Source organism: Corythoichthys intestinalis, chromosome 12, assembly GCF_030265065.1.
Source record: "Corythoichthys intestinalis isolate RoL2023-P3 chromosome 12, ASM3026506v1, whole genome shotgun sequence".
In the NCBI taxonomy this organism is placed as follows: Eukaryota; Metazoa; Chordata; class Actinopteri; order Syngnathiformes; family Syngnathidae; genus Corythoichthys; species Corythoichthys intestinalis.
The window spans coordinates 49,126,667-49,152,383 of NC_080406.1; the positions used below are offsets into that span (position 1 = coordinate 49,126,667).

At 37.7% G+C, this 25,717-nt stretch overlaps 1 protein-coding gene across 35 annotated transcripts in view; it reads right to left on the reverse strand.

Annotated features, from left to right (window-relative positions):
- Window positions 1-25,717, reverse strand: part of clasp1a (cytoplasmic linker associated protein 1a) — a 119,528-nt gene that overhangs the window by 56,281 nt on the left and 37,530 nt on the right. For 20 of the 35 annotated variants that reach the window (XM_057853042.1, XM_057853068.1, XM_057853066.1 and 17 more), the window contains exons 9-20: window positions 22,640-22,777; window positions 22,480-22,553; window positions 19,788-19,880; window positions 16,494-16,639; window positions 13,144-13,279; window positions 10,043-10,113; window positions 9,909-9,968; window positions 8,125-8,202; window positions 7,858-8,025; window positions 7,521-7,567; window positions 5,073-5,243; window positions 3,663-3,686 (exon numbers count right to left, since the gene is read on the reverse strand). In XM_057853042.1, the coding sequence (XP_057709025.1) occupies window positions 3,663-3,686; window positions 5,073-5,243; window positions 7,521-7,567; window positions 7,858-8,025; window positions 8,125-8,202; window positions 9,909-9,968; window positions 10,043-10,113; window positions 13,144-13,279; window positions 16,494-16,639; window positions 19,788-19,880; window positions 22,480-22,553; window positions 22,640-22,777 (1,206 nt within the window). The remainder of the gene's footprint in view (window positions 1-3,662; window positions 3,687-5,072; window positions 5,244-7,520; window positions 7,568-7,857; window positions 8,026-8,124; window positions 8,203-9,908; window positions 9,969-10,042; window positions 10,114-13,143; window positions 13,280-16,493; window positions 16,640-19,787; window positions 19,881-22,479; window positions 22,554-22,639; window positions 22,778-25,717) is intronic. The other 15 variants (XM_057853061.1, XM_057853054.1, XM_057853048.1 and 12 more) reach the window with 1 other exon arrangement.

Genomic DNA, 25,717 nt, shown 5'->3' on the forward strand with positions numbered 1-25,717 from the left:
CTGGAGGACAAACAAACCCAGATGTTGAAGTTAATTTTGCACCCTTAATTCATTCTTTGATCTATTCTTTTACTAATCAGAGTTCATGTGGGGTGCACGACATGCAACGTACTTTTTATACTCATTCATATCTCTGAGCAGATTTAGATACCTTAAATAACTGAAAATGCATGTCTAGAACTGGTTAGAAAATGGCGCACTACAAGAAGACTAAAATAATCATATGGGAAAACAAAATTTGCAAGAGGATTAGAGGCATTGAAAACGGGGGGGACGTGGCCAAGATTCTGAGAATGAAGTCAGAAAGTCTTAATTATGACTTTATTCTCAGAATTCAAAGAATTCTAGTCAGAATTCTGAATACTGACTTTAAAGTCAGCAATCTGAAAATAAAGTCCAAATTCTGACTTTATGATAAGAATATACAAACTGTTCTCTAGCATTCTGAGAATAAGCTTTTTTTTCCTTCAGTGGCCCTAATCCTCTTCCATAACTCTACATAGGTCCAAACCAAGAATCCAACCCAAAACCATTTGACAGTGATGCAGATGTGGTATCCGCATAATCGTATACCTAAGTGCCACCCAAAAAGGATTTCAAAAGCTAGAAAGTTGCCAATGTGTATATTTGAATGTACGGTACTTGTATGTACAGTCGTGTGAAAAAATTAGAACACCTCATTAAATATTCAGTTCTTTTATGAAGAAATGTTCACATATCACTGTCTGTCGCTGGAAAAGAAAGTGATTTAATTGCAGGTAAACAACAGATGCTAACATTGTTTTACAAATTAAACTAAATTGAGGAAAAAGTTAGGACACCCTACCACCTAATAGCTAGTGTTACCCCTTTTGGCTAAAATAACTTCAGTGAGACGCTTTTTGTAGCCATCTACCACTCTTTAACATCGGTCTGAAGAAAGTTGGCCCCACTCCTCAATGCAGAATACTTTCATCTGTGAGATGTTTGAAGGGTTTCTTGCATGTACAGCCTGTTTCAAGTCACCACACAGCATCTCAATGGGATTAAGAACTGGGCTTTGACTCCAGGACTCATTCCAGGACTCTTCATTTCTTCCTTTTCAGCCAGTCCTTGGTGGATTTACTGGTATGTTTTGGGTCATTGTCATATTGCAGGGTCCAGTTTCGCTTCAGCTTTAATTTTTTTCACAGATGATCTCACATGTTCCTCAAGCACCCTCTGATACACGATAGAATTCACGGTGAATTCTATGATGGTGAGAGGTCCAGGTCCTGCTGTAGCAAAGCATCCCCAAATCATGACACTTCCACCTCCATGCTTCACAGTTGGTATGACATTCCTTTCCTGGAATGCTGTATTGGGTTTACACCAAACATGTCCTCTGTTCTGGTGTCTAAATAATTCAATTTTAAGATTCATCTGTCCAAAGAACATTATTCCATAAGTCCTGTTTTTTGTCCACCATTCACTCTGGCAAACTTCAGTCTGGCCTTCATGCTCTTCTTGGAGAGCAAAGGTTTCCTCCTTGCACACCTCCCATGAAGGTTAAACTTGTGACATCTCTTTATGATTGTATAAGCATGCACTTTCACATCAACAGTAGCAAGAGCCTGCTGTAGGTCCCGTGAGGACACTTGAGGGTTTTTGGAGACTTCTTTTAGCATCTTGCAGTCTGCTCTCGGGTGAACTTGCTTAGACGGCCATACCTAGGCATGTTGGCAGTTGTTTTGAATGTCCTCCACTTATAGACTATTTTCCCGGACAGTGGAATGGCTGATTTCATATTCTTTTGAGACCTTTGAAATCCCTTACAAGACTCATAAGCGTGTACAATCTTCTTTCTGAAGGCCTCAGACAACTCCTTTAATCTCTCCATGGTGTTTTCTTTCACTTCAACAGTCAGGGGCACACCAAACTAAATGTGAGGTTTAAATAAGGCAAGCCTCCTTCCAAACACTGGGAAATTATGTTCTAATCATGTGCACCTGATGTGATACCCCTGTCTGTGTGATTTTAGCCATTTTAAGTGGGATTGAATTTGGGGGTGTCCCAATTTATTCCTCAATAAAAATTTATCTAGAATTACATTTTACAAAGAGTTATAAAAAAAATCTTTTTTTCTTAATTGTTTAGATCAATTACCTGAATCTTTCAAGATTGCTAAAATTGATATTGAATATCCATATAACGAAATATGTTAGAAATCACACATGCTTCCATAGGGTGTCCTATCTTTTCACATGACTGTATATTCCTCTATAGCAGACATGTCCAAAGTCCGGCCCGGGGGCCAAATGCGGCCCGTGGTCAAATTTCATCCGGCCCCCAGCCTCTGTCATAAAATCAATAACGTCTGGCCCGCACACAGACTTAATAAATTGGCCAGCACTACTGCTACCAGCATATGAAGTAGCTTACACACTAAATGCTGCTCCTCATTTACCCACTAAAAGGCAGCAGCACTCTAAGCAACATTACCCCGTGTGACCCTTTACTCCCAATTTTCTAAAATGGCGACAATCAACAAAAAAAAGAAAGTTGACTGCGACAGCCGACCTGTCAAGGATAGGTGGAAATTGGACTATTTCTTCACTAAAATACGCAACAACTGTCTGCCTCATTTGCAAAAAGACAGTCGCTGTTTTTAAAGAGTTCAAAGTGAGGCAATATTACCAAACAAGACACGCTGACATGTACAACAAGATTACAGGGACGATGCGTAGCGAGAAATTGAAGCAACTTGAAGCTAGTTTAATTTTACAGCAGCAGTATTTCGCAAGAGCCCGAGAGTCGAAGGAGAACGCCACAAAGGCTAGTTGCGAGATTGTTGAAATTATTTATTAAAAATAATAATAAAGCAAATGTGACACACAGAATGGCTTGCTAAAATTTGCTCAAATATATCGTTCTACGTAAAGGACGTCAGTCAAGGTCGGCCCCCCAAATTTTTACCACACCAAATCTGTCCCTCTTTGCAAAAAGTTTGGACACCCTTGCTCTATAGCGTATGTACTGTATGTATATATACTAAGGGTGTAATCTCAACAATTTCATTATGATACGATAGGAAATCGATTCTTTGAACACTATACTATATTTGGCAATTTTACAAAATCTGCTACGATTCAATTTGATTCTATTCATGGGCCTCCGATCCAGTTAACACAAAATTACATACACAATTAACAGTTACATTTTATCTAAAGCAAAATAATGGTTTTGATTTTTTTTTTTTTTTTTGCTGAAAAACTCGACTTCTGAAAGAAAATAAATTTTTTTAACACAACGGCATATCTGAAAGATGAGTTGTGTATATGAAGAATATTACCGGCAGTAGCATTTTTTTACTGAAAGGGTCCTTTTGAAGGTTTTTCTTTGCTTACACAATAAGAGGAGTGCGGCGGAATGAGAAAAATGACAACAGACAAATGGCATAAAATCCAATTGACAGAATTATACATTTGAGTAGGAAAGTGAATACGGTCGACAGATATTGTTGTCTGGGTCACAGGAAGTCCATGCAGACAGTCCATGCAGTTCCATATAACCTACAATAATGTTTAAGGAATAAAGAGACAACAACATGTTGCGAGAAGGGATGTAAACAGACTAGAAGACATGAAATTGTCAGTACAAACTGCAAAACTAAAGACGGTAACAGATAAACATGTAAGTCTTACCATCACTTTTACCAGGGGTGCCATCTTTTTGGCATTTAGCAAAGGCGAGATGCAGCGACGAGTGGGAGAAGAGGTAAAGAGGATATGTTAGTCATGGTTCATGCAGAAACAGAATTAAATGGGTAAGAAGAGAGACCCGTTCGGGTAATATCTCATATTATGGACCCTGTGGAGTGAAGCAAGACAGGTAAAGTTTTTTCACAAAGAACCAATACAGTGGTACCTCTACATACGATCGCTTCGACACACGAACTTTTCGACATCCGACGTAAAATTCGACTCGCCATTTGTTTCTACATCCGACGACATGCTCGAAATACGACGACAATGGCAGCACCGCAGACGAATGCACGGCGGATTTTCTTGTGTGACAAATCAACACAGGTTTCAGAAAAGGTTGGTACAGGTGGTGAAACAAGGAAAAAGTTGATGCTTACCTTCGAAATGAAGATGCAAATGACAGAAAAATATGAGCGTGGGGTGGGCATCCGTGAAATGGCTCAACAATACATCTCCACGGTCCTCCTCCGACCATCGTTCGCCAGTCTTTATAAATTAAGCTGACAATTCTTATTGTCTCCAAAGAAATCGCCAGCTTCGCCACGTTTTCATCATTTCTTTTACAACTTATTCAACACAAAACGCCTGCTGACTGCCGCAAATGAGGGTGTTCTCAAGAGAACATTCAAAGTGAAAGTGAAACTCAAGCTCACCGGTCTGTTTCTGGCACGTGAGCCCCGCGGTGCGTTCAGGTACACAAAAAAACGTCCGCCTTATTAGAACCCGATTCGTTACACTATTACAGGAATTATTATTATTCTTTTTATTACATTATTCCAATTTTGATTTATAATTTATTTGTTTTGCTACGTGTAATTGCCATTTGTAATAGCACCAGCAGTATTTTTTAAGGATTTAGTGCAGGTTTTTGGGCTGTGGAACGAATTAATGGAATTATAATGTATTCCTATGGGAAAATCCTGCTCGACATACGACCATTTCGACTTACAAACAAGGTCCTGGAACGGATTAACTTCGTATGTAGAGGTACCACTGTATTGTCATTGCCTGGAATGTGTTAACCTAAGGACAACCTCCACTCCGCTTCAAATGAAATCTTTTATCTAACCAAATGACCATCATTGAGATTAAAACCTCTTTTTCAAGAGTGATCCGTCCAAGAAATGCAACAGTGCAACAGATACAACAAAAAGAAACATAACGGACAAAATATAGATGCATGCATCTTTAGAGCAGCGCATAAACATGCTGTGTTGTACTGCAGATATGTCGTCATCCCACTGAAAAATGCTTTTTTCTTTCATGAAATATTTTTTATTGAAAGAAATCACCGTGCAGATAAAGCATCGGATTACTTGGTAAAATTAATTAAGATAATCGGTGGATTACCTAATGAGGCATAGGATCCAGGAGGAAGGGCAGCTGCTGAGCTGAATGCTGAAGACGTAGGAACAGTGGGTACCCTTGACTTAGCGCTGGAGGCAGCATTTACATCGACGTCGCTTCGTGAACGCTGGAGGGAACTCGATGAAATGGGCATCCGGGTGCTCACTAGTTTAGCTGAGAAAACAGATGAAAATCACTTCGAATCAACAATACTAAATATACGTTATTCTAAATTGGTTGTATCTGTTTTGCGTAATTTGCCTAATACCGATTCATTGTACGCACTTGGGTTGGAACTAATGAATATTTTTATAATTGATTAATTGGACGATTAATTAAATAATTAATCGGATAAATGTCACTTTTTTCAATTACCTTCACAATTTAATTTGATATTGTTTTAGGCATGTTGTAAGTAACAATAGAGCAAAATGGATGACTATTTCATTCCTACTGTAAATACCATATTGGCCCCGAATATAAGAGGGCCCTGATTATAAGACGACACCCTCTTTTTCAAGACTCAAGTTTGAAAAAAGACTTTTTGAACACCAAATTAATTTTTATACACAAAATAATTACAGTACATCTGAAACAAATGATTATAACAATATATTTGAGAGAAAAGCATGTTATTTTGCCTCATTCAAATCTTAATATCTGAACCTTTAAATATGTAAAATAAAGTGCAATCACATTCGTAAATAATGGCTTCTGGTTTTTGAAATGTAAATAAACCAATCTATTGTGATAAAACAACAAAATTGCAATAACTGCATTAACCATCAAAGGGAAGTCTAACTGTAACTGTAGTCTTGAAACAAATCTGAAAAAGGAAAAACATTGCAATAAAATAATGCAAACTGGTTAAACTTGAGAGAAGCTGAGATCTGTCATGACAGAACATCGCTTCAATGATATCTGGCGCCATCTAGCGTAGTGAATGGGTATAATGTCAAGACCGCGAATATAAGACAACCCCCACTTTTTCAGTCTTATTTCAATGCAAAAAACACCGTCTTATATTCGGGCCAATACGGTAATACAGGTAGTCCCTGGGTTACGAACGAATTCCGCTCCTACTCTGGCGACATAAACCGAATTTCTACGTACGTCGGAATTAACCCTTTAAGTACCCAAAATCAGTATTCAAAAAGTCCAAAAGTATTGTATTTTGTTTAATGATTGAGCATACACTGCCCTCTGGTGGCAGCGTTGGGTCTGGCTGGACTGTCGCCTTATGACTGAGGAGCAGACTCTCGTCTGACATGGATAAAGGACAGCTGCGCTCTGGTTTGACCCACATTAGGCTGTAAGCTGTTTCAGGACTCTCTCTTGTATGGCAATTTATTGTTTGAATCGGAGCTTGTGATAAAAGGAGACTTTAAGATGTTACTGTATATGAATGGATTTATGTGTGTGGTTTCTTTATCAAAAGAAATGAGACAACTTTAGTGTCTAACAATAACTCACGTGCTACTACTATGCTTCTCCAAAACACAATACAAATAGTAAGTAATTAGCATTATCGCGAACTAGCTTAGCTTAGAGCTCCATGCTAAGTATTAACAAACAATAAAATTGGCTTCATTTACTCACCTCTGACGGAGTCTCGTCACTTAGTAAAGCTATTGATTCAGCAACCCAACCCGAGTGTAGCAGACTAGCAGTGAACTCTCTCTCTCGCTCTAATCACTGGTGCCCGCGTGCGCAGCCTCACATTATACACAAAGACCCAAACGAGACTGCTGATAGCTGCTGGCAACAATCGATTATCAAATTCGTTGGCAACTAATTTATTAATCATTTATAAATCGACTTTAATCAATTACAGTAGTTCTTGCAGCCTTAGTACGTACAATGTGGGATGGATGTAACTTTATTCAGGTCATGAAAAACTATAATGCACTGAAAATGTTCGCCTGAATCGGACAAAAAATGTGTTTTCAATTTTAGTCCGAAATACTTTACTGGCTGATGACATCTTGCACCCATTAAGCTTTGCAAAAATTTAGGGTTTTGGAAAAACGAGTGAAGTGGCCGGACAGAGTTTGCATTGCGTCCTTGAAAGCTACGCATTGCTTAGAAGTGAGTAATAATTTAGTGCAAAAACGAATCATGCTGCCTTCAGCTTCCTTTTTATGAAAAAACTGAAACTCACATTTATCACATTCTTACTCAACTGGCTAGAAAAGGCAACAAGAGATCTTAACCTGATTTAAATTTAGCAAAGTGCACAAAATGATCTGGCCATAGGATATTTTTAACCAAATTAAGGCATTATAATTTTATGTGTTCCACTTGGTTTCCCCCATTTTTGGCTTTTGATTTCAGTCATGAATGTTCATTTCGGTAGATCCTTACAAATAATTAAAATAGTTTATAATTAAAATAATCTTAATTACATTTTAATGATTGTATATTGTATAATTGTAATTAAAGAATACTTACTCCTCACCATGCTACCTCCAATTACAGACTTCACAGACAGAGGTCGACTGAAATGAAGAGGAATAGCAACATCATTCAGAATCCTTGAAAAACTGAAATATGACAACAAAATGTTAACAATAATAACCAGAAATGTTTGGTTTTGTATTCACAAAACCTAAGTCCTTACATCCTTACCAAATGGAGAGTGATTAATCTACTATCACTGTATTATTTGCAGATTGCAATAGCAATTCGCATTTTTACAATAATAATTCGTAACACTTCTGTCCTATCCTCCAAAGAATCAGAACACACATCAATTATTTTTCTACAATTTTAGTACACGTTTTCTTACTTAAGACTCTCCTGAGAAGATGACGAGGAACGATCCGACTGGGGTAGAGACACAATGCTGTCCGAGCTTTTCAGATGACTCTGGAGTGCTTTCTGATATGTGGACTCCAACGTTTGGAAGAGATGCTCTGCCTCTCGGCTATAGTGACCATGGAAACCCCAATAACACCTCATGACAAAGACAAGCAAAAACATTTTGACGGTTAAAAATGCTTAGGTCACTTCAAAATGATTACATCATAGCCTGAAAATCTCATTGAATACTTACTTCCTTGCAATGGATCTTGCCTCTGAATCAGCATCGTGTATGCCTTTCTTGATGGTCTCAGTCAAAACGGCCACATGCCTAGGATAGTAAGGAAACATGGTGAGAACATGTATTTGTTTCAGTCTGGTGTTTCCATCTCTGGGTGTCTACAGGGAATGTGATCGCGCGTAACAGTTTTTCCCTTTGCTTTTAAAGTCTCGTAAGTGGCTGTCATTATTATTAGACATGGGAACTAATTTTATTTTCCAGTTTAAATGATTAAAACTCCCAGAATTTATCAATTTAATAGCCATCATCAGTCGTGCACCCAACCGTGTCAATTGCTGCTAATATCAAACGCAACCATGCGAATGTAGAAACTGAACTCATTAAATGCTTCAAAAACTGTACAGTTTTCTACATCCGGTCTGAGAACTCCACCCTCCCCTCAAAAACATAGTGGATATTTTCACAAAACCATATTGATTACCTTTTATCCCATGCAATAGTTATAGGGGGTTTAAATACCTGACAGGTTTCGACGAACACTTCCGCCTTCATCAGAGAGTCACTGGTGTTGGTGTGAAGCGTCTTTATCAGCTGATGGATGAAGGCGTGACTCACCTGTGAGATTGACAGGCGAGTCACGCCCACTGCTGGCCATTCACTCTTCCGGGATGCTGGTCCAGGTTGTACAGAGAGTGTAAGCCCCCTACTCCCTGTTGATGGTCCTCAGGCCCGCTTAAGGATCTTAATGGCCTCCCTGGTCCAGCGCTGATGTTTGTTCTATTCGTTCCGGATGACTCTGGCCTTTTCCCAGTCCATAACGTGGTTTTCCCTTTTGCAGTGATCGGGGGTGGCTGACTTTTAATGTTCCTGTTGTGCTTGTTCTTTCATTGCCCTTGTTTGTCTACTTCTCACACACTTCTTTTGTTCTGTTTTTCTTGTAAAAAAGCTCCTCCCCGTCTCCCCAATGTATGATTTATTGCATGATTTGCATGGAATTTCATGTACGGAATTACATTTGTTTTCTGGGTGGATTTTGTCCTTTTAAAGGACTAATGTCTGGCGGAGTGTTGCGTGTGGTTTGAACGGTGATTTTATGTTGTATTTTTTTCATGACTCTTTGGATATGTTCGGTGACTCCTCTCACATACGGCAACGTCACCATATCTCTGTGTTGTTTTGTTTCTTCCTTCGCTTCTGTGTTGTTTTGTTCTTGTTTTTAACCTGTCTTGCACCTTTTTCTATTGCCCAATGTGGATACAGACACCTTTTTAGTGCATGTTGTATTTTTTTTTTCCTCCTGTGTTCTGTCATCTGGGTTAGTGATCATTGTCATTTGTTCATGTAATGTTCTGACTGCTGACAGTTTATGGATAGTGGGGTGTTCAGATGTCCATAGGAGGTATCTGTCGGTGTGTGTGGGTTTCCTGTGTACTTTTATTTTTATGTCGCCGTTGTCTGTGTGATGTATGTTTATGTCCAGAAAGGCTATGGAATGATGTGTTTCTTCTTCATGGGTGAATTTGATGCTGCCGGTGGTGTCTATGGTGTTGAGGTGGTCCGTGAGTTGTTGTGTATGTCCTGTTTTATTTTTTCCAACAAGTCATCTACGTCAATCTACTCACGCCTTCATCCATCAGCTGGTAAAGACGCGACCAGAGACTCTCTGATTAAGGCGGAAGTGTTAGCCGAAACATGACAGATATTTAAAACATCTCTAACTATTGTCTTGGATAAAAGAAAAATTCAACCAATCTATAAGTGTAGACAAAATGAACACAATACAACATATTGATTACCTTTCCAGTGTATTTGTGTGCCATTCTTGTAGCATTAGATCTAAAAATTCATAACAGCGTCTAGAAAGGGACCAAAGTTTGAATGAATAACAATACAACATCACAATATTGCATCAAAAACAAGGCCACCTTACCGTCTGACTGCAACTGATTTAGAGGTGCAGTTACTTGTAATGATGGGGATAAGACGTGGGTAGTGTGTATGCTAAAATAGAAAACAGAGTAGAGATATCAAAATTTGCTATTAACCCTTTTAACTTTTCAAGCACGAATTATGATTTTGAGGGCTTTATTGTCACACTTAGAAGGCACTCATTGGCTGCCACCGACGGCACTAGACATCCAATTCATTTTGAAAGGTATGGAGGTAGATTTGTGTCTGTATTATTCAATCCAAAAAAAAGTTGCTTCGATCAAATAAAAAGTTGCTTCAATCAAAATATATATTTTCAATTGAAGAAAAAGTCACCTCAATTAAAAAAAAATGTGTTTGAATGCAAAAATAAATTTGAAACTCAAAAAAATATATTTGAAAACTAGTTTTGTTTGATTGATTTTTTTTTTTTTTTTTAATTTAAGTCAAGTTTTTTTTCTTTTTGATTGAAACAACATTTTTGATTGAAGTCATGTAATTTTGCGTTTGGACCACATTTTGGCTGGGACATGTGTGTCTTTATTATTCAATCAAAAAATAAGTTGCTTCAAACAAAAAAAAATATATATTTTCAAAAGAAAAGTCACTTCAATCAAAAATTTTTAAAAATTCAATCGGAGAAAAAAAGGTTTGAATATGAAAAAATATTTGAGACTCAGAAATTCGCATTTGAACACTTTATTTTTCATTCAAACTGTTTTCTTTGATTGAAGCAATCCTTTTTGTGTTTGAGCCATATTAGGGGTAGAACATTTGTGTCTAAATCATTCAATCGCAATAAAAGTTGCTTTAATCAAAAAACTATTTTTAATCAAAGAAAAAATCATTTGCAAAAATTTATATTTTTTGAAAATATATTTTTTTGTTTGAAATATATATATTTTTTAATTGAAATGTCACTTTTTTTTTGAAAAGTAAAAAGTTTGAAACTCTTTTTTTTTCAAAGTGGAAAAAGTTTTGAACGCACTTTTTTTTTGAAGTGGAAAAAGTTTTGAAGGCACTTTTTTTCGATTGAATCCTTTTGACACAAAGATTCAACTTCACTGCTAGTTCCAGTGTGTTTTGAGTGGCAGGTGAGTACGCCAATGGCATAAAAGTATGAAGCAAGCATAATGGCCACCAGGGCTCCATCCAGCCATCGGAGTCTGCTGGAGTTCAAGCAGAATATAGGGCACCGGTACGGGGGTGTGACATCGGCATTTCACGGGAGTACCCACGACGGTACGTTGCCCTGTCACGGCACACTGGTCGGAACCCGATATCACCCCCCAGGCGCGGAGGCCGGCTGTCGGTCTGAGAAAGCTGGGTCTCCCTTAGAGGTCATGGGTCTTCCAGCAGGACAAAGACCCAAAGACTCAAAAAGCACTAGAAATTGGTTTGAGAGAAAGCACTGGAGACTTCTAAAGTGGCCAACAATGAGTCAAGACCTGAATCCCATAGAACACCTGTTTGAGAGATCTAAAAATGGCAGTTTGGAGAAGGCACTTTTTAAATCTTAGAGAACTGGAGCAGTTGGCCAAAGTAGAATGGTCTAAAATTTCAGCAGCACACCGTAAGAAACTCATTGAGGGATACCGGAAGCGGTTGTTCGCAGTTATTTTGTCTAAAGGTCGTGCTACCAAGTTTTAGGCTTTTGTCCGGCCCATTTTTGGAATTTGGTGTAAATTGATAATGATTTTTTTTTTTTCTCCCCATTCTCTTTTGTGTTTTTTTTTTATTGCAAGCCAAATAAATGAAGATATTACTACCAAAGCATTTGTAATTGCAATTATTTTCTGGGAGAAATTGGGCATTATATGACAGAATTGCAGGGGTCAATAGTGTATATACATACTATAGTATACTATAATATTAATGCTACATAGTACATATTTTAATATGTAGTTTTTTAAGAATTGTTTTGAATCATGTTTAAAGGTGAAGTCACAGTGTTCTGAATCTGTTTATATTCCATTTTTGTGTTACAATAGTTAATGCTATCGGCATTTGACCTCATTATTTATTTGTGATTTATTATTATTTATGTGCTGCTAATTTATACTTTAATAAAGAATTTAAGCGTTCCAACAATTTTTTTTGTGAATTAATAAGCGTCAACAAAAACAAAAAATTGCTAGATTACTAAGAAAAAAAAAAGGAAAAAAATTCTTAGAATAGTCAAGTCTGTTGACTAATCGGGAGAAAAATAGTCGTCTGGGACAGCCCTATTACTGTAACATCGACATGGGAGTCGCCAGCCTTGTCAAGTTTTTAATCATTTATTTCATAACTTGTGCAACACAACACAGCTACTGTCTACTGTAGCCGACGCAAACAACAACAACAACAAAAAAGTAAAAACTTCCCACTCTACCGCACCTCTCTCTCTCGTTAGTCACACGGTGCGTTCAGGAACAGCATGCAAAACACAACGGGTCATGTTAGAACCCAATTTGTTACATTATTATTATCAACATAATGTTATTATTATTCAGATTTGTAGTTATAATCTATTTTTTTGCTACGTGTAATTGCTATTTGTAATTATACCAGCGGTATTTATTCAGGATTTAGCGTAGGTTTTTGGCCTGTGGAACGAATTAATGGATTTATAATGTATTCTTATGGGAAAATCCTGCTCGACATACGGGGGTTGGACAAAATAATGGAAACACCTAACATTTTGGCATCATAATCATTGAACATAATTGTTAAAGAATGGCACGAGGAACATTCTAATGAACATTTATGGGCATTTATGGTTAGGTTCATACTAGAGGTCTTAATGCACAAATCCGATTTTTTGTCATATCTGTTTTTTTGGCGCGCCCGTTCAGACTGCCTTTGTCCATTGAGACCATTCAAGTATTAAGCATGCGCACTAACTCGCAGTCCGACACGCGCTGAGCAAGAAGACTCGCATGCGCAGAAGGATCAAAACAAATGACCACACATGCTGGCTGTCATCCATCGTTCCAGGGATATCATATTTTGCTATTCTAAAAGAGTACACAAATAACAGACATAAATATGTAGAGGTACCGCTGTACTGTAAAGGACATAAGGATAAACGTAGACTGGTATCTTGTCGCAACAGCTCACCCTGAGAATGAGACGGATAGCAGCCATTCCAGATGTGGCCATGACTTTGGCACTGTTGGGCACAAGATTCAGCAATATAGGCATGGTGCTCTCTGCCCCATGGTCAAACTTGTTGCCCAGCAGCGATGATAGATGTCTGAAAGAAAGAGTGTAGAGTGAGAGTAATGAGTAGAAACCATGGATCCCTCTTTGTATAATCCCTAATACCATACAACGAATACAGGATTTTTGCTGTAGCAGTTGTGTGTAATTTGTTGTCTGTATTCAAGTTCATTCGAGCCAAATTTAGAGGGGCATCTTAGTCTTACAATATTGACAATAGAGTAGGCCTGGCTGTGGTTCCTATAACATAAAAAGTGCTTAATAGAGCCACACAAAAATGAGCTGGTAGGTTTTGTGTATTACAATCTGCTACCCATTTTATGATATGAATGTCATTAACAGATGTGTTATTTATTCTGTATGGTGCTTTTTCATTTAACAGTCAAACTCCGATTTTTTTCTTGAATTTTAAGTGTGTTACACATCATCAGGGTTGTAATAAAATGTAAATGAAGAATGTTTTTGGTCAGAAACTGCTGCTTGTTTCACAGCAGAGAAACGCGTATCTCGATTAGCTTAATTACATGGAAAGAAATATATCTTGAGAACTAATTTGCAAGAATTATTCACAGCATCCAACTTTTTTCACATTTGGTTACATTACAGCACCATACCCAGAGAAAACCTGTGCATGCATGGGGAGAACATGCAAAATTTAAACAGCCAGAGATCAAACCCGTGGCCTGGTGAGGTGTTGTGCCAATTAGTTATCCATCATATCGTGGCTTAGCTTAGCTTATTTTATTTCATTTATTATGATTGACATTGTATGTTAATACAGTATAATGTTGGATTTGCCGTTTTAAATAGACCATGAGAAGTGCTGTTTGCGAGAGGCATTTCAGAAATGCAAATATACTAATATTATGTTGCTTGACATTTACTTTATGTTAATGAAAAAGTTCAACAATTGTTATTTAGTTTATTTAGTTTCTCACATTTTCAGTAAAGATTCTTTAAAACTAGCAGTAAAAAAAAAACAAACAGGAGTACTCTAAGAGCAGACCTCCCCAAAACAGCCAAATTAAAAACATGCCATATTTCTGACCTCTGTGACCGTTGACTTCATTACTTCAACATTTAATCACCTCTTCTGTTTCATATTACAAACATATTCTGCAAGTTTGATAATGGTACAACACAGACGGAACCCAATACAAAACCTGTCCCTTCCATCCGTTTCACCTATTTATGGAGGTAAAGGTTACTAGCAATTATTATTATAAATTAGGAAAATAACTAAATTGGTTATTAGACAATGTTAAACAATTGTCAGATTAACAGGTTGAATAAAGTGTTGGGGGTGAATTTAAAACCCTAAATAATGAATTAAAAAGTTAAAATGGTTTAAAAAGTATCTGAACCGTTTGGAATTTCTCACATTTCTGCATAAAATCATCAAATGTGATCTGATCTTTGTCAAAATCACACAGACAAAAAAAAACTGTGTCTGCTTTAACTAAAACCACCCAAACATTTATAGGTTTTCATAGTTTAATGAGGATTGTATGCAAACAATGAAGGAAGGGAGAAAATGCGAAATGAAAGTGAACCATCACATTTAATATTTTGTGCCCCCCCCTTTGGCAGCAATAACTTCAACCAGACGCTACCTGTAGCTGCAGATCAGTCTGGCACATCGATCAGGACTAATTCATCTCTACAAAACAACTGTAGTTCAGTCAGATTCCTGGGATGTCTGGCATGAATCACTGTCTTTAGGTCATGCCACGGCATCTCAATGGGGTTCAAGACTGGACTTTGACTTGGCCACTCCAGAACGTGTATTTTGTTCTTCTGAAACCATTTACGTCTGTGATTCGGGTCATTGCTTTGTTGCAGCATCCATCCTCTTTTTAGCTTCAACTGTCTGACAGAAGGCCTCAAGTTTTCCAGCAAAACATTCTGATAAACGTTTGAATTCATTCTTCCTTTAATGATTGCAAGTTGTCCAGGCCCTGAGGTAGCAAAACAGCCCCAAATCATGATGCTCCTGCCACCATGCTTCACGGAAGGGATTAGGTGTTGTTGTTGGTGAGTTGTTCACTTTTTCCTCCAGACATGATGTTGTGTGTTACTCCTAAAAAAATCACTTTGGTTTCATCAGTCCACAAAATTATTCGCCAAAACTTCTGTGGAGTGTCCAAGTGCCTCTTTGCGAACATTAAACGAGCAAAAATGTTTTTTTTTTGTTTTTGTTTTTTTTAGACAGCAGTGGCTTCCTTCATGGCATCCTCCCATGAACACCATTCTTGGACATAGTTTTACATATAGTTGATGTGTGTACAGAGATACTGGACTGTTCCAGTGATTTCTGTAAGTCTTTAGCAGACACTCTACTCTTCTTTTTTTTTACCTCTCTGAGTATTCTGAGCTGAATTCTTGGCTTCTCCTTTGGTGGAAGCCAATCCTTGGGAGAGAAGCGACAGTGCCAAACTCTCTCCATTTATAGACAACTTCTCTGACTGTCGATTGATAAACATCCAGACTTTTAAGGATAGTATCCTTTCCCAGCTTTATACAAATCAACAATCCTTGATCGGAGGTCTTCAGACAGCTCTTTTGACTGAGCCATGTTGCACATCAGACAGTGGTTCTCATCAAGACATTCCTTACCAGGTGTACGTTTTACAGTAGGCAGGGCAGCTATCAACCACTCATTAGTGATTGGGTACACACCTGAGTTACAATGTTTGGTAAAAATCCGTTTCAATTGCTTTCTAAGTCTCCTTAGGCAGAGGGTTACTACTACTAGAGGGCTACTTACTTATTTTCCCTCTTCTGTCATTGTTTGCATGTTATCCTCATTAAAATATGAAAACCTATAAATGTTTGGGTGGTTTTAGTTAAAGCGGACACTGCATTTTCATCTGTGTGATTTTGACAAAGATCAGATTTGATCACATTTGATGGTGATTTTATGCAGAAATGTGAGAAATTCCAAAAGGTTCAGATACTTTTTCATACCACTGTACCTGACAACAGGGTTCCCCCCAGCGCTTTACAAGCCCGGAAGGCTGCTAGTTTTAAAAGTGACCAGCAAAGGATTGTTTTAGGATTCACTAGGATTTCAATTAAGTGAAGTGAAAACAAAATACTTATTTTAATTGTAACTTTTGTTTGTTTGTTAAACTTGCAATTTATATTTATTTCAAAAACACGGTGGGCCGCCAGTGGCTTTCTCTCCCACCAGGCTTTGCAAGTTTTCTGGGGGAAACCCTGGATAGGATTCAACATATTCAGCCTACCCAAGAGTAATGCAGGCCTCCCGGACCACCTGGGAGCGTAGATCTTTAGCCGACAGTTTAAGTGGTGCCTCCAAAAGACGCAGTTGCTGAGGAAAGCTTTCATACTCCGTTGCCCCAGCCAGCATCAGTGATCGAACCTTTTTCAGCTTCAGGGAGAAAGGAGTTAAAAATACCTATTTGTATCTCTTAACTCCTAAAGCATTTCGATGTGTATGTACAGCAGTGTTGTTTTTGGCAGGCCTTTTAATTTTTGTTTTTGTCTTTTGGACACAAATACTTATTAGTCATATTATAGTCATTTTAAAAAGTATTCGTCTTCGTCTAGTTTTAGTCAACGAAATCTCAGACAAATTTTGTCGAGTCTTAGTCGAAAGTTACTCTATAATGTTTTCGTCTGTGAAATTCAAACGTTTTAGTCCAAAAATAAACAACAATTTCCAACAATTTCGAATGCAAATGTACAGACGAGACCATTTTCTAGCGTCTACACGGACAACGTCAACTTGGTGATGATGATAATACAGTACACACTCGGCAGGAAAAGCAGTACTTCATTTTCAATTAAACCCACCTGGAAGCCACTAATTGTATGTAAAAAAATGTCCAAGCGTTTAACACTGCCAAGACCGGGATTTTTTTTTGCTATTATTCTTACCAGAATTTTCAAGCAATCAGTATTTCCTAGAAATTTCTCATTTATCAAACAAAACAGCTGAAGTTGGCTATGAGCCAAATGCCATTTCGCCGACTGACTCTCCTTTAGATTTACTGACCAGAAAAGACAAGTGGCTCTGCTTTTGGACGCTCGCCATTCTGAAGCTAATGCTAACGCGAATGCTACGCTAGGAGTTACATTTAGCATCTGATGATCCCTCAGCTCAGAGCTCTACAGGCTAAAGCAGCATTGCATCTTCTCTCTTGCCAAGAAAACAAATCTTACCATGTTTCCAAACAAGGAAAATGGAGCACAGCCTAGCTCTAAACGCAACCTAAACTCTGGTGAGGAGAGTGATAGAGAGGTGCAGCACATCTCACATGAGCAGTGTAGTTATTAACGGCATTAGAGTAAAACAGCGTTATTTTTTTCAGTAGTGAGTAATCTAATAAATTACTTTTCCCACCTTTGCGACATCATTACCGTTACTGAGGATGTGAAGGGGCACATTCCTACAATTTGGTTGAATGAAGCGCAAGTTGTCTGATTTTGTCACACATCTGCCTGCTTGCGTGCCCTGGAAATGGCGAAGGGGGTGGGGGATGAGGGAAGTGGGTGGGGACTCCGTTGCGAACGCAATGAATATTGACTAGGTGGCTTGGGGCGTTAGCATAGCATCCGTGTTCTCGTTAGCATTAGCATTTTACGTGGCGAGCGTTATCTTTAACTCTTGAGCATCTTTTTTTTTTTTTTTTTTTTTTTTTTTTTACATACAGTTCGTGGCATCCAGGTGGGTGCAGTTCATTGAACATAATGTACTGTTTTCCTGCTGAGTGTGCATGATCATCACAAAGTTGTTGTTGTCCTTCTAGACCCTAGAATATAACAATACAAATATTTTATTTTTTCATTTCCAAAAGTAGTCACTTGCCCTAATCTTTTCTTGAGTGACGTATCCATGAATGTTGGGTGATGTTTTTTAATCAAAACAACTAAAGCACAGACAGGAGAGGCAGGAGAGTCTCACCTGCATCTTGAAAATATATCTATATATACCGAAATTTTCGAACTATAATGCGCACCTGACTGTAAGCCGCCACCCACCAAATATGACACGTAGTAAAGCTCCACTGGACTATAAGGCGCAGCTGACCTCTCTGTATTACGGGATATTTACACCAAAAGATATTAACCGGTAACACTTAATTTGACAGCGGCATCATCAGACTGTCTCAAACTTTGAACAAATTGGCTGCAAAGCGTCATTGCTTCAAGAAGCTTCATTTGGCCATCATTGCTCCCTTGGGGGAGACAGTCAACATCTGCTGCCACCTGCTGTCAACGCTGTTGTCGTCCAACATGCCTCCTAGCATGCATTGCGGCGCTACGGACGAAATTAAAGGTTTATGCTAATTATTTTTTCAGTTACTGTTCAAGTTGTTTCATTAATTGCTAGTCATGCTATTTGGTAACAGTTTATTTAACAGTGGTGCCATATGAATTTCATAAGACAATCTTAATTATTTGACATGACACTGTCGTGAGGATTAATGAATGCTTATAACAGATGTCATTTAATGTCATCCTGGAAATGATCTCACTTTTGCATGAATGTAAAAGATCCAAACTGGACATGAATGGAGTTAGTGACATAATTTGCCGGATGGCACTTAATGAGATATGTATTAGCATTCAGTAATGCCCATGAAAGTGTCATGTCATAATTATGACGGTCTTATGATGCTGCTGTCAAATAAAGTGTTACCTATTAACCCAAATAAATCAACAAATTAGCCACACTGGACTATGCTGCAGGATTCAAAATGAGGGGAAAAAAGTAGCAGCTTATAGTTCAAAAATTACGGTACATATTAGGGGGGTGACAATTCACACAAGTCTCGGTTCAGCAGGTTTTGTACAAAGGGACAAACAAAAAGGATTTTTTTCTCACAGCATTTGAAAGTTGAAGTTTGTATACCATTACACTCTTATTTAGGTGAAATTTAAACCAATGACCAATGTTTTTTTTTTTTTTGGTTCATATTTTTGGAATGAAAAAAATCAGTTCAATTCAATCAGTCAAGACAAACATCTATGATGTGAAAGATGCTATACAAAATGATGTAATAACTTGCAGAAAATGAAAAGTAAAGTCAATTACTTTGCAGAGTAACTAATTGATCTTATAATGAGGTAACTGAGTAACTAAATGAATTACATTTTGGGAGAAGTAATTTGTAACTATAACTAATTACTGTTTTAAAGTAAGATTAACAACATTTCAGATGAGTGACACGACCCAAACCATGTTAAGATGCAAGCTCACGTACTCCACGTACAATTTGTCACGCATTGTGAATATATGACAGAAACAATTTCGCATTTTGGTCTTGCTGTCGTCTAGTCAGATGAAAACTGGCATTTGTCTTGTGATGTTCTAGTCTCCCAAGCCACGTTTTTAGCTCTTCATCATGACGAATGGGTCATGAAAAAATTGTTAGTTGACGAAATATTTTCGTTACTGTCGCTGTCCACAAAAACAACACTGATGTGCAGTTCCCTGCTATTTACATTCTGACTAATTTGAAATGGAAAACCATAGGGTTAGCTAGGGTTGAACGTGTGTGTGCTTGACTTACTGCTACTACTCTTTGCTCCCAGTCATGCTTGTCATCTGACAGAACCTCTCTGATCTTTGTAAACTGGTCTTCCAGCTCTCTGTTAGAGTAAATCTGGTGACACAAAGTAAAGGTTTTGCCATTACTATCACAACTAGAAACTTTGTAATTCTGCAGCCCAAATTCCAATTAAGTTGGTACGGTTGTGTTCAACATAAAAAAAAATAATAATAATAATAATAATAATTAGAGGTGTGCATCGACACCGCCCTCACGATTCGATTCGATTACGATTCGGAAGGCCACGATTCGATTCGATTCGATTCGATTCGATTCGATTCAGAGGGTCACGATTCGATTCGGTTCGATTCGGCAATGCATTGCGATGCATTAAAGCCTGGGATGCATTAAAATTCTAAAGCAAAGCATATTTTTCGTGAATCATGAGCCAACACAAGCGGACAGACATTAAACAACTTTTTATTGGCTCTTGTGTCACTCCTGGTTGAAGTCAAATGAAAATAGTATACTTTCATATATATCTTAAAAAAAAATTTTTTTTAAATCAGATCACAGCATTTAATTAGTGCTTTGAATGAGACCAGGGCTTTCTCTCTCTTTTTTTTTTTTTTTTTTTTTTTTTTACACACAGTAGCAGCCTTTCACACAGTGCAACATCTGAACTCCTGTGCAAAATCAGTAATAACAGTCACTGTATTTTAGTCACAACGACCCATCAATAAAAATATTCAAGTAAATATTAAAGAAAACGACAAAGAAAATATTGTAGTGCAGCACCATCTTTATCGCAATATCAATCCAGGGATCAGTTCAGTTGCAAACAAAACATCAACTAAATTGCAATGTAGAACAAAAGTAAAATGTAGGCCTAGCCTATCTTATATCTATAATATTTCTTGCTCCCTCTTTCTCCGTTTCAGCCATTGTTATGTTATGTCCTATCTCTCTGCTCTCTCGATTACAACTGCGCTTGTCTGTGACGTTACTCCGGTAAGGAAGCGGATTTGGGCTCCTCGTCCCCCCTGCGTAGAGGTTAGATCTTGTGCCCGAACCCGACCCGACCCGAAATGTTAAGCATTCACGTTTCGGTGGGTCGGGTCGGGCCGCCGCGCCGGACTATAAAATTATTAAAAAAGAAAAAAAAAATGCGCAGAGGGCTGTGGCGCAGCCCTCTTTTTCTTCTTCTCCTCCCGTTATTTCGTTGTGTGAATGCTTTTATAATTCTCATAAAAATATGTAGACTATTTAAATATTGAGTAAACTTACGTTTTTTTCCTGCCAATTGAGAATTCGTTACGAAAGACACTTTTATTTACGCACACAAAGGCAAATGTTATCCTTTTGAATCTTCTCCTCTGTGTGTCTGTAAAACGGTGCTTTTTTTTTTTTTTTAATCAAACTTTCCCAGCGTTATTTCGTTGTGTAAATGCTTCTATAAATTTCATAAAAATATGTAGACTATTTAAATATTGAGTAAACTTGCGTTTTTTTCCTGCCAACTGAGAATTCGTTACGAAAGACACTTTTATTTACGCACACAAAGGCAAATGTTATCCTTTTGAATCTTCTCCTCTGTGTGTCTGTAAAACCGTGTTGTTTTTTTTTTAATCAAACTTTCCCAGTGTTATTTCGTTGTGTAAATGCTTCTATAAATTCACAAAAATATGTAGACTATTTAAATATTGAGTAAACTTGCGTTTTTTTTCCTGCCAACTGAGAATTCGTTACGAAAGACACTTTTATTTATGCACACAAAGGTAAATGTGATCCTTTCGAATCTTCTCTGTGTGTCTGTAAAACCGTGTTTTTTTTTTTAAATATTAAACTTTCCCAGCGTTATTTTGTTGAGTAAATGCTTTTATAAATCTCTTAGAAATATGTAAACTATTTAAATATTGAGTAAACTTGCGTTTTTTGTCTGACAACTGAAAATTTGTTAGGAAAGACACTTTTATTTATGCACACAAAGGCAAATGTGATCCTTTCGAATCTTCTCCTCTGTGTGTCTGCAAAACCGTGTTTTTTTTTTATATTAAACTTTCCCAGCATTATTTCGTTGTGTAAAGGCTTTTATAACTCTTATAAAAATATGTAAACTATTTAAACAGTAAGAAAACTTGAAGAAATGAAAATAAATTGCTGCTGCGTTTTTTTTTTTTTTTTCGCATCACTGGGCTCGGGCATGCAAATCTATAGTTAATTGATCTGGCCGGTCGGGCTTCAATACCAACGGGCCGTGTCGGGTTGGGCTGGAATTTTTTTAGGCCCGATCTAACCTCTACGGGCTTGCTTTGAATGTAAAGTAGCTCTCTCTACAGGTAAACATGAGAATAACAATACAAATGGGGAAACCAAATCCATTGCATCACCGGAATTGCGCAGGGAAGATTTTTTAACGCACTTATATATTTTAAAATGCGCTGAATCGATTCAGCGTGTTGCCCGCATCGAATCGAATCGTCCCTGCCCCGCATCGGGATGCATCGCCGCATCGATTATTGTTGACACCCTTAATAATAATACAATGATTCGCAAATCATGTTCAACCTATAAATACAGTAAATAATAGTTGAGTACACTACAAACTAACAAACCTTATTGTTTTAAGCAAATAACCATTAACTGAAAACCTAATAGCTGCAACAACATCCCAATTTCATTGGAATTGGGGTTGAACAATATTTTGAAATACCTGGACAGAGGGCACATCTTCAAAAGATTTGATGAAGTCTTCTTCATCAACAGCACCAGCGGCTGCTTCTTTACCTTTGAATATTAACATACAACCAATACAACAGACAAAATCATGAGTTTGTAGTAGGACACACACCCACATTCACATGGATACACACCAGTGGCCTTAGCTGATGTTGATGAGCTGAGTTTTCTAGCAGTCATCACCGTTCTCCTGCAACTAGGAGGTGCTTTGGAGGATGAGGAGGAGGAGGACCGGCCTCCATCAACGGAGTCCTCATCTTCAAAGTTCTTATCTGTAATTGAAAATTTACAGAAAAAAAATTTAAAAACTGAATAGTGTGTTGAGGTGCAGTAAGTTATTAGGTACTGACAATAAATACCTGATCACTGTGTTAGCATTGTTCTGCGCATGTGTGTATTTTGTATTCATGTAACCATTCATCTGTCCTTAATCTAGTTTGGCGGATGTGCAAAAATACACAGCCCCATCACTTGTCCAACATGACTATTCATACGTGGGATTAGCCTTAAGCAGATATTGTGACGCTGTGTTGTTGCTGTTCAGTGAAGCTCATGAACGTTTGCTGAATCTTTACTCATTTCGAAAGTAAATTGGATGGTTATCTGTAATTATTTGGTTTTCCATGATGTTTCACAACACCCTTGTAATGATAAAGTACAAAAGGTGACTTTTTTTTCTAACGAACTCCACCCCTGGTATATCTCTCATTGTTCTTAATTTAGATTATATCACAGTAGAATAAGGGAACTTAAAGCAGAGTAGCTTGAGACATATAGAAAAATAAGCAAAAATAATTTGGGGCTACAAGGCAAATCCATTACTAACATTTACGATAGGAAGAAAGGAGATATAAGGGTCCACCCATAAGAAAAATGATGGTGAAAGAGAAACCGTGTGGAAAATGGTAGCTGAGGCTGCCGAAGGACAAAGAGTCAAGACCATGATATAACAAATGAGCTGACAATATTTGACAGCAGGACAGGACAGGACAGGACAGGACAGCACAACACCAACAAAGAAGACAGATAATGGTCAAATAATAAAGAGAAATATTTAGATAAGGTATTATTCTTACTGGCGCAGATCTTCTTGCACACCAGCTTCCTCAACATCCCTGTTGTGTAATAAATATATGATTCTTTCCCACTATGTATGTCAGTGGGGATGAGTGCTCTTCATGTGCTTATTCTGCATTCGCCTTGCTCTCTCAGTGGCAGAAAACCCAGCCCTTAAGCCTGCCTCTCTTAGTCAGGTTATCAATATCTGTGTGAGTGCATGCGTGTTTGTGCATAGCTGTGTGACTCACGGTGGCTGACACAATGTGGAGGTATAAAATCAAAGATCTGAGATCATTTAGTGTTACAAAGAATAAAAAAATAAACAACTGTTTGGCAGCCCATAACATACGAACAAATGACAAGGTATGCAGGGTATTTCGATATAACCAGCAGAGGTGGGTACTAAATAGCCGAAAACTTTACTCAAGTAAGAGTAGCATTACATTCAAATAATATTAATCAAGTTAAAGTAGTCATCCAAAAATGTACTCAAGTAATGAGTAACATTGTGAGTAATTGCTTAAGATATTTGATTTTTTTTTTTTTTTTTTTTTAAACAATGGTATTTTTTTCCCAGCACAAAGTTATCTGTATGAACTGTTGTTGTTATTACTGTACTACAACATATTAAATCATCGACTTCATAATGTATTGACGGGGCACGTAACCGATTCATAGGGTTTAGGGTTAGGGTTTCTCCGTCAAAGTTGACCAAGTGAAAATACAGACAAAGAGGTTTTTCCCGTTGAAAATTCTTGTGAATTAATGCTTAAATCCCTGTATTATTTATAGATATAGATGTTAAACAGTCTCCATTCTTGGTTAAAACAAAAAAAAGTGCAGTTAGCATTTAATTTACATAAATATTGCGAACTATGATGCTAGTCAGTAAGCGAATTAGCGGCCGCCATATGTAAACAAAGAGCTTTTTCCGTTGAAAATTTTTGTGAATAAATGCTTAAATCCATAAATTCTTTATAGCTATGGACGTAAAACAGTCTCGATTCTTGGTTAAAAGCAAAAAAAAAAAAAAAAAAAGACGTGCAGTTAGCAGTTATTTTATATAAATATTGCGAAGTATAATGCCAATGCTGTAGTTGCTAATTTCTCCCATTGATTTTTTTTCACGTTTCAAAGTGCATGCATGGTATGAAAAATATAATAATTAGCTTGAATCCCCAAACAAATCATTCCTGAAACAATCCTTTCTGTTTGTGTGCAGTCCAGCTTTCGAACCTTTTCAACCTAAATCCGGCGTTAGAGTTCTGCATGTGACCGACTGCTAATAAATGAAGCGGAGTGTGGAGCGGCCCCCTACAGGAAGGCGTGACACAGTGAATGGGGAAGGTGTAACGTCAGTATATTATGAAGTCGATGAATAAATAACCACACTTAGCCAAAGAAAATGGAAAAAAAAAAACCTTCAGAAATGAAACTTTAAAGTGGTACCTTGACATACGATCACTTCGACACGCGATCTTTTCGACATCCGATGTCAAATTTGACTCGCCATTTGCTATTATATCCGACGACATGCTCGAAATACGACGAATTATGACAGCGCCGCAGTTCCTTTGTTTTCAAGCAAGACGGACGCACGGTGGATTTTCTTGTGAGAGAAATCAACATGGGTTCAAAGAATGTTAGTGCAGGTGGTGAAAAAAAGGTGACGCTTACCATTGAAATGAAGATGGAAATGATAGAAAAATATGAGCGTGGTACGCGCAACCGTGAACTGGCTCGCAAATACGGCCGTAGAATGTCTACGATCTCGATTAAAAGTTTGGGTGACAATTATTATTGTGGTAACATTGCCAAAAAATCGCCAGCTTCGCCAGGTGTTTTTTCAGGACTTGTGCAACACAACATGCCTACTGTCCGCCGCAGCTGAACAAAGTGAAAGTAAACAGTCCTCTCCTTCTGTCAAGTTAGCCACGTGGTGCGTTCAGGTTTATTACAACCCGAGTCGGTATTATTATTTACTATTACTAAAATATTCTGATTTTTACTCATAATTTATTTGTTTTGCTATGTGTAATTGCTTTTCGCAATAGTACCAGCAGCATTTATCAAGGATTAAGTGTAGGTTTTCGGGCTGTGGAACGAATTAATGGAATTATAATGTATTCTTATGGGAAAATCCTTCTCGAATA